The sequence below is a fragment of the Ovis aries genome, chromosome 6 (genome assembly GCF_016772045.2).
Source record: "Ovis aries strain OAR_USU_Benz2616 breed Rambouillet chromosome 6, ARS-UI_Ramb_v3.0, whole genome shotgun sequence".
Lineage (NCBI taxonomy): Eukaryota > Metazoa > Chordata > Mammalia > Artiodactyla > Bovidae > Ovis > Ovis aries.
In genome coordinates, this window is record NC_056059.1 from 29,893,184 (window position 1) to 29,906,305 (window position 13,122).

Here is a 13,122-nt window from a genome sequence, read left to right on the forward strand (position 1 = left end):
GGGCATTTGTCCTGTTGGCCTCCAAACTTCTTAAACTTGGCTCCTCTGACAGTTGTCTCTTGGTTTTTCTCCTATGTCTTTGTTCACACCATAACATTTTTGCAGACAGCTTTTCCTCTAAAATGTTGGTGTCCTCTTTTTTTTTTTTTTTTTCCCTGCTCTGGTAGTGTCCTCTGTTTCTAGTGCTTCAGCTATCTCCTAGACAGTGAAGCATGGATCTTCTACCTGGCCTTCTTTTTCCAAACTTCAGACCTGTGGTCCTTAACTCGAGGTGATTTTCCTGTCAGGGGACATTTGGCATTATCTGGAGGCATTTATGTTGTCCTGGCTTGGAGAGCTCTGCTGTTATTTGCTGGATGGAGTTCAGGGATGCTTCTAAGACACTATGCAGAATGCGGCCTCACAACAGGATTATCCAGTCCTGAATGTCAATCATGCTAAGATTAGAAATCATGATCTGGATCTACCAGATTTTTCCACTTCCAAATAGAGGGGGGAAATGTGGAAATGGTGACAGATTTTATTTTCTTAGGCTCCAAAATCACTGCAGATGGTGACTGCAACCAAAAAATTAAAAGGCATTTGCTCCTTGGAAGAAAAGCTGTGATAAATCTTGACAGCATATTAAAAAGCAGAGACATCACTTTACAGACAAAGGTCTACATAGTCAAAGCTATGGGTTTTCCAGTAATCATGTATGAATGTGAGAGCTGGACCATAAAGAAGGCTGAGCTCTGAAGAATTGATACTTTTGAACTGTGGTGTTGGATAAGACTTTGAGAGTCCCTTGGACAGCAAGGAGATCAAACCAGTCAATCCTGGTTTGGAAATCAACCCTGAAAATTCATTGGGAGGACTGATGTGAAGCTGAAGCTCCAATACTTAGGCCACCTGATGCAAAGAGCTGACTCACTGGAAAAGACTCTGAAATCTTTCCTGCTGGGAAAGATTGAGGGCAACAGGAGAAGCAGGAAACAAAGGATGAGATGGTTGGATGGCATCACTGACTCAATGGACATGAGTTTGAGCGAATTCTGAGAGACAGTGAAGGACTGGAACGCCTGGTGTGCTGAAGTTCCTGGGGTCACAAAGAGTCGGACACGACTTAGTGACTGAACAACAATAACAATAAGCTGAACATGTACCAAAATAAGCTTGCTGTCTTTCTCACCACTTTCCTGCCCATGGTGGTATGGTTTCATTTAATGATGGTATAAGCTTAATAATTGCAATAGCTGAGAATATAGTATTATCCTTTCCTCTTTGCACTCTCCAGATACTTAGGTATTCTGGAACAAATGATCTGTTCATTACCAGAATCTGCTTTCTCTTCTTCCTGTCCACTGTCAATAGCTGAGTTCAGTTCCCCATCATGCCTCCTGACCTATTCAAATGGGTCTCTAACTACCTCTGCTTCTTCAGCATCACACCTCAGTCACACTGAGAGGAATATGACATCTGATTTCCTTCCTCTGCTTAAAAGCCTTTGAGAGTTTGCGATTCCTTAGCATAGCAGGAGGAGAAGGCAATGGCACCCCACTTCAGTACTCTTGCCTGGGAAATCCCATGGACAGAGGAGCCTGGTAGGCTACAGTCCATGGGGTCGAGAAGAGTCGGACACGACTAAGCAACTTCACTTTCACTTTTCACTTTCATGCACTGGAGAAAGAAATGGCAACCCACTCCAGTATTCTTGCCTGGAGAATCCCAGGGAAGGGAGCCTGGTGGGCCACCATCTATGGGGTCGCACAGAGTCGCACACAACTGATGTGACTTAGCAGCAGCAGCAGCAGCAGCATAGCAGGAAGGCTTTTCATGAATAGATCTCGGCTTACCTTTCTAGTCTTGATTATGAATCTTACATATCTTCATCCTTAAGTACCTAATAAAATATCTATCATAAGGAGATAATTAATAAATATTAAAGGAATTTGTTTTGACTCTTTGGAGATATATGTGACTCACTCTTTCTAATTCTCCATCCTTATTTTGTGATATGCTATTTAATTTAACTGTGAGTGAGTCTATGTATTATTTGATTTGAGAATTAATTCTAGTCTTTACGTCTTTACCCTACCATGCATCAGATGGCAGGTGTTCAGAATCATTTTTCACAAACAGGATATACCTTGTAAGAATATTTTATCCTAGGACTTCCCTGGTGGCCCAGTGATTAAGAATCTGGCTGCCATTGCAGGGGACACGGGTTCAATCCCTGATCTGGGAGTATCACACATGCTGTGGGAAGCCCATATGGCTCAACTACTGACCCCATGCTCTAGAGCCTTCAAGCCACAACTGCTGAGCCAGCGCACCATAGAGCCTGTGTTCCACAAGAGAAACCACCTCGGGAGAAGTCCGCACAGCACCCCAACTCGAGGCAACTAGAGAAAGCCCCTGGGGCAGCAGTGAAGACCCAGCCCAGGCAAAAAAGGAAGAACATTTTTATCCCATGAAACTTACTCAGTGCTGCTTTTGCTTTTATTAATATTTTGACAAAATTTTGATGTTAATGCAGATTTAAAACAAAGAGAAGCGACCGTATGAGAAAAGAAAGTAGAAATTTTCTAATGTTGCTGTTGAAAGGATACAAATCAACCTTAAGAGATATGAAGGGATGTGTGGGATAAAAAAATATGTATCAGATCAACAGCTAGCAGGTTCTAATGCAGCATCAATTATTTTGCTGTGAGGCTTTGAGTAATTTGAGAAATGTGTTTCTATATGTAAAATAAGGACATGGCTTAGATAACTTTCATGTTCTAATAAATCTGGATTTTAAGTATTTGTTTCTACAGTCTACTCAATTTCTTGAAAATAAAATTAGAAATGCCTTTCTGACGGAAATTTTGCATGATTTATAGAGTCTCTTATCTTACCTCAGGCCCACATAGATCCAATAATCTTTTCAGAACCCCTAAATTCTTGAAGGTTTTCTTCTGCCAAGAAATTCACCCAAGTAGCAAATAATATGACATGAATTTTTTTCTCACTGCATTTTTCCAGATGGTGCTTTGTTATAGCTCTTTGAAAGGCTTAGAGATATACTTCTACAGTCTTTGGATTTCTACCTATTAGTTCAGTAGGCTGAAATGGTGCTTTTATATTTTTAAGTCATTCCTGGGGACGTGGGATGAAAAGACAGAGGCATTAGCTTTTTAATAAACTCTACTGGGTAAAACTTCAATAAATTTTTATTAAGTAGTACATGGATGAAATTTTTTTAACTTTGCCTTAAAAAATGCTGCTTTAAAGCTATATAACTGACTCATTTATTTTTTAGCTTTGGTGTTTAAAATGATAAAACCGATTTCTAACATTTTTGTGTCTATCAATAGCAGTTTTGAAGATTGTACTGCATATTACTATAGCAACTATAACTATATAAATAAGTAATTAGATTCTTGTTACATTTGAGCAGAAATAACTATTTAATCTTCTAATTGGAGAATGGTGACATAATTACATATTGAGATATTTCTGGACCCATCCCAATAGTTACTCTTTTCTCTCTCTTATGTTTGAGATACTTCAAGAAGCTATATTTATTTCTCCAGGTCTCCAGCATTCTGTTTTCATTCTGAAATAGAAACTTGCTTTTGAGTTATTTATCGAAAGATCTCAGAGTGGTTGCAACTTCAGTAGTATTTATTGAAAAGAAAGAAAAAATATTAATATATATAAGAATTAAAGATTTTAAAATTTAAAAAATAAAAAAAAAGGAAAATTGCAATGTTAACCAAAAAAATAAAAAAAAAATAATATATATAAGGGACTCTGTATGAATAAGAATCATAACAATGGGATTCCTTTGATTAAAAATGTGATTGTTATAGTTGATTATTAAGAAATACTAGCAAACTATAATGAATGAGTGTCATTAATCGTTAGAATGAGAATCTCCAAAGCATTCCAGTGAAGATTAAAGTAGGAACAGCTAGTAATCTCTAAATTTCATAATTTCCACTACATGGAATATAATCAATCACATTATGGCACAGTACTAACATGATTAAAAACTACAAAGAAACAGAAAATAATAAATGCAAATTTATTATTGTACTTTCTAGAAATGAATAGATGTTAATTAGTTTTGTCTTGTATTTTATTACTTGTGCTTTCCAGATCTACGAAAAACATTTGAGCAGGAACCTCTGGGAAAGGAAGTATCCTTGGAACAGGAAGTCTTGCTCCAGTGCCGACCACCTGAAGGGATCCCAGTGGCTGAGGTGAGAAGCAAAAATTCTTTGCATTTAGCAACTGGCACTTAGTTATTCTAACAGAGGCCTAATCCATGGCTAATGGTGCAGTGAATTAGGGTATGGCATGATGAATGGTTGGTAATGGAGTCCTAACTGCTTGCTACTGGCAAAACAGATTGATTGGGAACTGATTAATGACTTGGAGTCAATTAGAATGCCCCACTGGACAAAGCCACAGGCAGCTTGGTTTAATTTTGTTATTCTCTTTCAAGAAATCAGAAACACTGTTTTATTTTATCTGGCACTAATCATAAAGAAAGATGGCCTGACTTAATAATGTACCATCAATTTTATTATTGTTCTTGATACTATGCAAAAAATGTAAGATGTATGCATGTGTGTGTATGTGTGACAGCCTGTGTGCTCCACATATATGTTTCCTGCTCTGTAACCAAGGACGGACCTAAAAGCCGTAGCCACACACCATGAATAGAAACATGTTTGAGGAATGTCAAGTAGTTTCATCCTATAAGTTTTCCATTAGCTCTTAATTTTCATTTTCTGGTTTTAGGGAAACAAAGCCTATTGAAAGTTCATGAAATATTATAAATCAGATTTATACCATGATTTTTTATTAGCACCAGACAATACAATGCCCTTTGGAAATGCCTGTCCATGGGGGGATAAGCCTCCATGACCACAGGAGTGTTCTATGCTCTCTTTGAGATACCATTTAGAGCACACTGCTGAGGAAAATCATCTAATACCATGTCTTTTTATTTCATTTCAACCAATTCCAAACTCTGAAAAATGTTACCCTGTTAGGAGTATCAGAAGACATTCTAATTTACATCAAACACTATTGTCCTGGCAGATCCAGTATCCTACAAACACAAGAAAGCTTTAATTTGATAAGTAACATAAGTGCCAACTCGCTGGTGGTCCTTGTTAGCCTCTAAACTACACTGAGTTCTTTGGAATTTTTACTCTTTATTGCATATATGGAAAGAAGCATTTTTTAAATTGCTATAATTTGGGGCTGTATATGAGTCAGCTGATTTTTTGTAAAAATACAATCTTTCCTATCTATGAAACTGTAAAATAATATTACTAAGACTTACTACATTGTCCAAATTTTTTAAATAATCAATGCACTTATCAGATTTCCATAGTTTTTCTGTCCTTTGCAAATTCAGGCAAAAGTGAGAGTCATCACAGTTAGTGTGTCCCGTAACAACAAAATTAAACATCTGATTGCTCTTTTCAAAATAATAATAAATTAATTAGAGATTTAGCCAGGGCCTTTACAAATGACTCCATTTTCTGTCACTGCCAGTCACATCTCCAGTCTGTCAATGCAAGACTCTGAGTGCCACTTTTAATGAAATTTCCTTTTTTTTTACTTTGAAAGAAGAGAGTTGGTTTTTGTCTTGTACCTGACATCCCATGGCACTTTCTAGCACTGTATCAGAGACTATGCATGATTACTTCTGTTTTATCCAACCACACCAAAACCTTATCTTCCACCACTGACTCACAGGATGATTTATTTTGATTAGAAAGGAAACAGCTCTGCTCTATGCAACATTTTGTTTCACTTATGACAATAAGTACATCTTTCTCCTTAATCATATTTCTAAAATTTTAATGCAAACCTCCTCCATTAAATTGCCTTAAAGACCAAAACATATCCTGAGTAACATGAGTGTCTATAGACTTTTTGACTCAGTGTTTCTTAAAGTGAGCAGATCCCTGCAGAGATTTTCAGTTAGGAGATTCTAGTAACTTCTTAGGAGAAGGCAATGGCAACCCATTCCAGTACTCTTGCGTGGAAAATCCCATGGACGGAGGAATCTGGTAGGCTGCAGTTCATGGGGTCGCTAAGAGTCAGGCACGACTGAGTGACTGCACTTTCACTTTTCACTTTCATGCACTGGAGAAGGAAATGGCAACCCACTATTCTTGCCTGGAGAATCCCAGGGACAGAGGAGCCTAGTGGGCTGCCGTTTATGGGGTCGCACAGAGTCAGACATGACTGAAGCGACTTAGCAGCAGCAGCAGCAACTTCTTAATTTTTTTTAGTTTTCTCAGCAAAGTAGTTCACTTTGTCAAGAAGTAAAGATTCATGACTGCAAACTAATTGGCTGTGAATTTTATCTGTATCATCACTGGGGAAGAGACCAATTAACACTTGGCAAGCTCAAAAATCATATACCCATTTGACATTCAAAGAACTATATTTAATGTGATTTTTTTTCAAGTCAGGAGAGAGATCAAAAACACTTGCTTGAGAGCAGGCTAATAAACTCCTGTGTAGATTATTTCCAACACCCTTAGAATAACCAAGATCAGAAATCTAATGTATACCTTAACGTGACACATTGCAACTGTCATTTGCTCAAGAGGAGCAGAAAAAAGAGAAAGGGATGAACTATAATGTGATGAATTAAGGGATTAAAAATTATTTAATTTATTGATATACATATTCATTATCTAATACTTTATTTGTTTGAGGAATTTAAAAGCATAAAAATAGAATGAAATGAAATACTGATCTTAAAGGGAAACCAGAAGGTAAAACTCTCATGTGTTACCATAAACAAAATCAGTTTTTAAGGTATCAGGCCATACTGGCAAGGATTTTTGCTTCTTTTGTGTTCTAGGCAAATGGTTTTGAAAAACTCAGCTACTACATGCTCAACAAATAATGGTTGGTTGATTCAATTTATCTTTGTTTAGTAAGTATATGTCTAGCACCATTGAACAGGTAGTCAAGTTCATTATTTGTAAAATATCAAGAGGCAATAATTTCCTTCCCACATAAGTCAGTAGGTTTCCAAAGAGCTCTACTAATCTTAAGTTACAGCAGCATCACCTTTGGTGCAAATAATGGCACAGGGATTTCTGTGGTAATAAATAACATTTAATTTTCTCCTCTATTTTGGCTTTAATTTTTGCTACAGAGTGTTAAACTATTTTCCATTCGGAACTCTAGGCTTAACCCCATTTCACCATTTCTGACTGTTGGACTTCGAGCAAGGTATTTCAATTCCTATACCTGTTTCCTTAATTAAATTACAAACCAGAGATAATAATAGTGTCTCTCCAGAACGTAGTTGAAGATTAAGTGAGATGATATATGCAAATAAATCACTTAGAACATGTAGAAGAACTCAAGAAACATTACTATTGTTATTATTATTACTATATTATCACCTCTTGATTCAGAGAAGACTGAAATCAACCTCTGGAATTCACAGTAGTCACTGGCACATTGCACTTCTGATGGGCACTGTAGGGTATGCAGCGATGAAGCTTCTGTCCGATGGAGAATCACAGAGATTCCCTCCTGTGTCTTCTAACCAGTTATTTTGATTAAAATCCACAAATGCTACAAACGAAGATAAAGTCTGAGCTTTAAAATGAGGAAACTCCCTTATTTATGTAACATATTTACTCTAAAAATGACTTGTCACTGTGGAAATCTGCACCAGGTCCTGATGCGCTGCTGTGCTTACTCTGATTTTTAAAGTTACCTGTTTAGTCATCATGGGCCTAGAACACTGGACCAGACTTTGTGTTTCCTCCAAAAGAGGGAATCTGGAGTGGGATTACTGTTGGAAGTTCTCCTTTTCCCAGCAAAAGGAAAGAGAGTGACAAAGAAAGTCTCAGAGGAGGAAGAGAAGTGAAGTGAAGTTGCTCAGTCGTATCCGACTCTGCGATCCCATGGACTGCAGCCCACCAGGGTCCTCTGTCCATGCGATTTTCCAGGCAAGAGTACTGGAGTGGGGTGCCATTTTGAGGAGGAAGAGACCAACTCAGGATGCCCTGTACTCCAGCTCTCCAGGTGGTGACAGTTTTGACAAAGAACTCCTCTCAGTACTCACTGGTTAAGGAAAAAAAATATGTTGCAGGTACCTTAGGGATGAAGCACAAGAGTTTCAGAGCTCTAGTCTTGGCTGTTCCTTCCTCTGGCCTCCTTCTTGCCAGGCCTTTTCCTCATTTTCTTTATTTAAATATTTATGAGCCACACAGCTTCCTTAGCACAGGGCTACTAGCATCTGGCGGAGAAGGCAATGGCAACCCACTCCAGTACTCTTGCCTGGGAAATCCCATGGACGGAGGAGCCTGGTAGGCTGCAGTCCATGGGGTCGTGAAGAGTCGGGCACGACTGAGCGACTTCACTTTCACTTTTCACTTTCATGCACTGGAGAAGGAAATGGCAACCCACTCCAGCGTTCTTGCCTGGAAAATCCCAGGGACGGGAGCCTGGTGGGCCACCGTCTATGGGGTCTCACAGAGTCAGACACGACTGATGTGACTTAGCAGCAGCAACTAGCATCTGGGGGCCTTCTGTGGTATTAAAGGTGCAACCCTTTGGTTGCTGCATCATAGTATGGTTCAAGGATCCCCAGAAGCAAGCACCTTGGGGTGAGGGGTGCTTAGCTCTTAATCAGCAGGTACAGAACTCTATCAGTATTTCATACCTGGTATGAATGAAGCAGTAAAGCTGCCTGAATGTCAGCCCCTACGTTCTCTGACTTTTTATAGCTCCAACTATTTATTATCTCTGTCAAAATATGTCTGTTTACTCCTTTGCCTGCTTGACTAGATTGGATAAAATAAAAAGAAAAGGGGTTTTTGTTCATGTTTATCTCTAACACAAGCAGACTGTAGGTTACATAGTAGATTCTCTGAGTGCATTGAATTAAATGAAATAGAGTCCCTGTGGGATGTGACAGAGAAGCTGCACCTCAGGAAATGGAACTTTCCAGAAACAGGATGTTTGTCACCACGGAAGATGTATGCTGAGAGAACTCAGTGCAGATGGAGTAAGGGAGTCAGTCAGTCAGAAGGGTTCTAACCCACTGGACCATTTGATCACTCCAAAAGGCCACTGGGAGTTACTTTAGTTTGTGGACTACAGGACAGGTTACTAGTAATTATATTAAAATTAAAAGTAGACTCGGTGAAAGAAAATAAATCCCAGAAATAATCTGAAATGGTATTGCTCAGTATTTTTAATAACTCTTTTGCAAGGATCAAGCCAAAAATATAAAACGTTTCTTCCATTTCTGGGGAGGCATTTACCTTCCTTTAGCAGAAATCTCTCATCTCCCCAGAGAAACCAGAAAATTAATATGCCTGTGAACGGGTGCTGGGTTGCTCCAGTGGCATAATAGCAGAACTCTGTTAAATGAATCCCTCCTTGCTCATTTTGGTTTATGCCTGGAAAATGTTGCTGTCATATGGTGAGCCAGAAATATACTCAGAGATGCTTTATTTCATCAGATTATCTCTTTTGGAGAGTACTGGGATCAAAAACATCAATGGATATGACATTTGTTGGCATGACACAAGGAACAAAACTGAATTTTTCACTAAAATAAACCTGTGATTTGTTTCACCTTAAACAAGGAGATAATTGCTCCTCTAATTATAATTGAACTATTTCTCACAGGAGTCAAATTGGAGGAACAGGGCACCATGTTCAACTTATTGACCCAATTGTGCTTAAAAAGGTGTCATCTTTTTTATCAACATTTGCATCTCTAATTAGCAAGTGGGAAAATATGGGGTGAAGTGTATAAGAATAGATTATTTGGCAGTCTTGCTCAACAGGAAAAAAATTTAAACAGATAATGCTGGGGGGAAAGCGGCTGGCAGCCAGAGGCTTTGCCAAATGTATAGCATCAGGTGGCTCTCCATCTAACTGATTATTAATATCACCACTGAACACTTAGTTTCATGAAAGACCTGCATGTTTCGCTGCCATTCCCTCATAATCAGAACTTCGTGTTGATGCACTTCCATGCAGGAACATTGTCTTCCAAGCTATGCTTTATATTCTTTGTAGTCAAAAGAGGTTTAGAGAGGAGAGTTCAAATACTAACTTGGAGGGAGACATTGCTTTCAGTGCCCAGTGATATCTATTGGAATTTTCTCCTAGCATGTGTGTAACAAGAAGGGGTTTTGCTTATGAGACGATTATCAGCCCTACAAATAGGTTTGCCACAAGTATCAGGTTCCTTGACTGGTAGCCAGCTTGCAAGCTTTACACTGGTCCAGTCAACAGTTGCCGACATTGTCTGTTTATTTTGGTTACTTCATATGATTTTCTGTCAATATATGCATCTAATAGAGAGGCATAGAGATCACCATAAATAGATAACTGGTTTGCATTTAACTCTGTAAACCAATTTTAAAATATAATAAAGTGAACCAATATCAACATCAATTTTTAAAACACAGGAATAAATAATAAACTTTCTTTGATTTATAATAGATTTGTGGCATGACTTCTGCACATATACAGTGGTTCCTTTGAGCCTATAGTACAAAATCCAGTTTTTATTTTTACTCACTAAATCATTTATTCAAGAAACATTTATTGTCCTCTCACCATACACTAGACACTCTTCTATTTGAAGGCGATACATGGCAAAGTCCCTAAATGGTAATAAAACACTAAAAACAAGAAAAAAAATAGCACAAGATATAATCAGATAATTGTAAGTTAAAGGAAATATGACAAGGTCATATCTGAGAAGGCTGATGGTTGTTGGGGATCAGGAGTCACTTAGAGTTCAAGGAGAATCTAGCTGATGAAATAACATTTGAGCTGAGATCTGAATGACAAGAAAGAGCCAGACTTAAAAAGATCTGGGTCAGGAAGCTCCAGGCAGGGGAGCAGAATACCTCAGAATGTGGTTACAGATTAAAAAGGAGGCCAGTGTCTCTGAGACAGTGAGCCAGGAGGAGGGCAGGAAGCCCTTCAGTCAGAGAGTTAGGATGAGCTTGGGGACTGAAACACAGTAATGGGAAGGGATTTTGTTTCTGAATATATGCAGTCATTGGAGATGTTAAGTGAGGAATTGACACGACCTGATACATTTTATTTCTAAGCTCATTCTTGCTGCTGTAGGGAGTGTAGATTTTAGAAGTGTAAGAATGGAAGCAGAGACACCATTCAGGAGATCTTGCCGTACTTCACACAACAGAAGGTAGTTGTTGGTCTTAGGGCAGAAGAAACAAAGGATATATTTTAATTCCTTTGCGAATAGAAATTCTGAACATGGATTTTAAATTTTATTTTATTAAATGAATAAAATCTAGAAAGTATTTGGTTCTTCAGAAGAAAGTGAAATCTTCCGTGCTAAAAAGAGCAAACAGTAGAGCTTTTCTTAGATAACCTAAAATCAGTGGTCAGACTTCAGCTATTTTCAAATACAATCTGTCTCTCTCAGTGCTGCTTCAGCAATAGGCAGTAACCTACCTTGAGTCCATGATCCCAGGTCAGGAGGGTCTTTTATTTCTACAGTCCTTATTTCATGTAAAAAAAAAAAAGTTTTTCCTTAGATAAATTATTTGGCTTTGAAATTTCTTTCAGTGATTCTTCATATGCCTAGAGGCACTATTTATTGTAAACTCACTGTGAAAGAAAAGTGGTAGTCGCAGAGAGCGAAATAGCAGTGTTTTTTAGAAGTGATCAGTTTTAGCAAGAGGCCAAACACTTTTAGTTAGTAAATGCTGAGAGTTACTTAATCTGAAAGTTTATAGTAAAGACTGGTTAGAAGCTATCTCGCGACTAATCAATTATAGGTCTTTTGCCCTGAAAAAGTTAGCATTTCAAGAACATTTCAGTGTCATTTTGCTCCCTTGTAAGATATTATCAGAGTCATTCTACTTTGGGCTCTTTTGGTGATCGTCACTATTGATTCATCTATCAGCATGCTTTTTATCTCCTAATAGTAGGATTTAAAGTTTAGAAAAAATTTTCAGATTTCAAGACAAGTTCACATCTAAAATGTGGTTCACACACATTCAGCTCTCAAAAGCAATGAGTCAGGTGCTGCTGTGCCTGCGTGCTCAATTTCATCCCACTCTGTGCAACGCCATGGACTGTGACTTGCCAGACTCTGTTCATGGAATTTTGCAGGCAGAAATACTGGAGTGGATTGCCATTTCCTGCTCCAAGGGAGCTCCCCTACCCAGGGATTGAAACCACGTCTCCTGCATCAGTAGGCAGATACTTTACTATTGAGCCACCTGGGAAGCCAATGAGCTATACCTGTGTCCAATTAAAGGAGTGTTTCTGCAGCAGGAAAATAGGACCCCTTTCTTAGCAAATTCCTTCTGTTTGCAGAAGTTGCAAAACGTCAGTCGTTTCTGTTACTAAACAAGTCCCCATGCCAGACCTGCAGTGAACCAATCCCTGAGATACCGGGATTTGCAGCTAAGAGTTTACTCACACGGAGAAAAAACAGCCAAGTAAGAAGATAAACAACAAACTTTAGCTCCACCTCCTCGAGGTCAAGTGGGTGGGATACTTAAGGGATAAGCAAGGTGGGCTTAGGTTGGGGAAAGGTGATTGGTGGAAGCGGCCCAAGGGGCGGGAATGGGTATTCTGCGCAGGCTCATCTCTGTTAAATACTAATACATATTCAAAATGAAGATGCCCAGTCTTACCTGAGGATGCAGTGCCCAGTCTTCCCTAGTCAACAGGCCACTCACCGCCTAAAACTGGTCACAGGTTGTTTTAGTGTCAGGGGTCCCAACCAGCCTTAGCCGCTGGCGCTGGGCAGGAGCTGGCTTCAAGTTCCTTTGAAACAACTTGACTGCGTGGAAGCCAGGAAGGTATGTGATTAAAAGAGGTGGGTAGGGGAAAGATATACTAAAACACGCTTTATCAGTGAAGGCAGTTTGTAAGCAAAGAGGTTTTGACAAGTTGGTCCCCTTTCTGTTCTGTTAAGACAAGCTCAAGAATTTCTGTTAGTTATGAGCTTCTGTTAAATCTGTGGGACATGGTTTTATTTGTACTTGGTTTTTTAAAATCCTCTGGCCTTTTTTTCTTTGTACAGTTACCTAAAGACCATGCTTGAAGACCAATACTTTTACAGCATAAAAGTACAAATACTTT

General features: G+C 38.7%; 1 protein-coding gene across 2 annotated transcripts in view; it reads left to right on the forward strand.

Annotated features, from left to right (window-relative positions):
* UNC5C (unc-5 netrin receptor C) overlaps positions 1–13,122 on the forward strand; it is a 422,011-nt gene that overhangs the window by 295,978 nt on the left and 112,911 nt on the right. For both annotated transcript variants that reach the window (XM_042251227.2, XM_042251228.2), the window contains exon 4: positions 4,126–4,229. In XM_042251227.2, the coding sequence (XP_042107161.1) occupies positions 4,126–4,229 (104 nt within the window). The remainder of the gene's footprint in view (positions 1–4,125; positions 4,230–13,122) is intronic.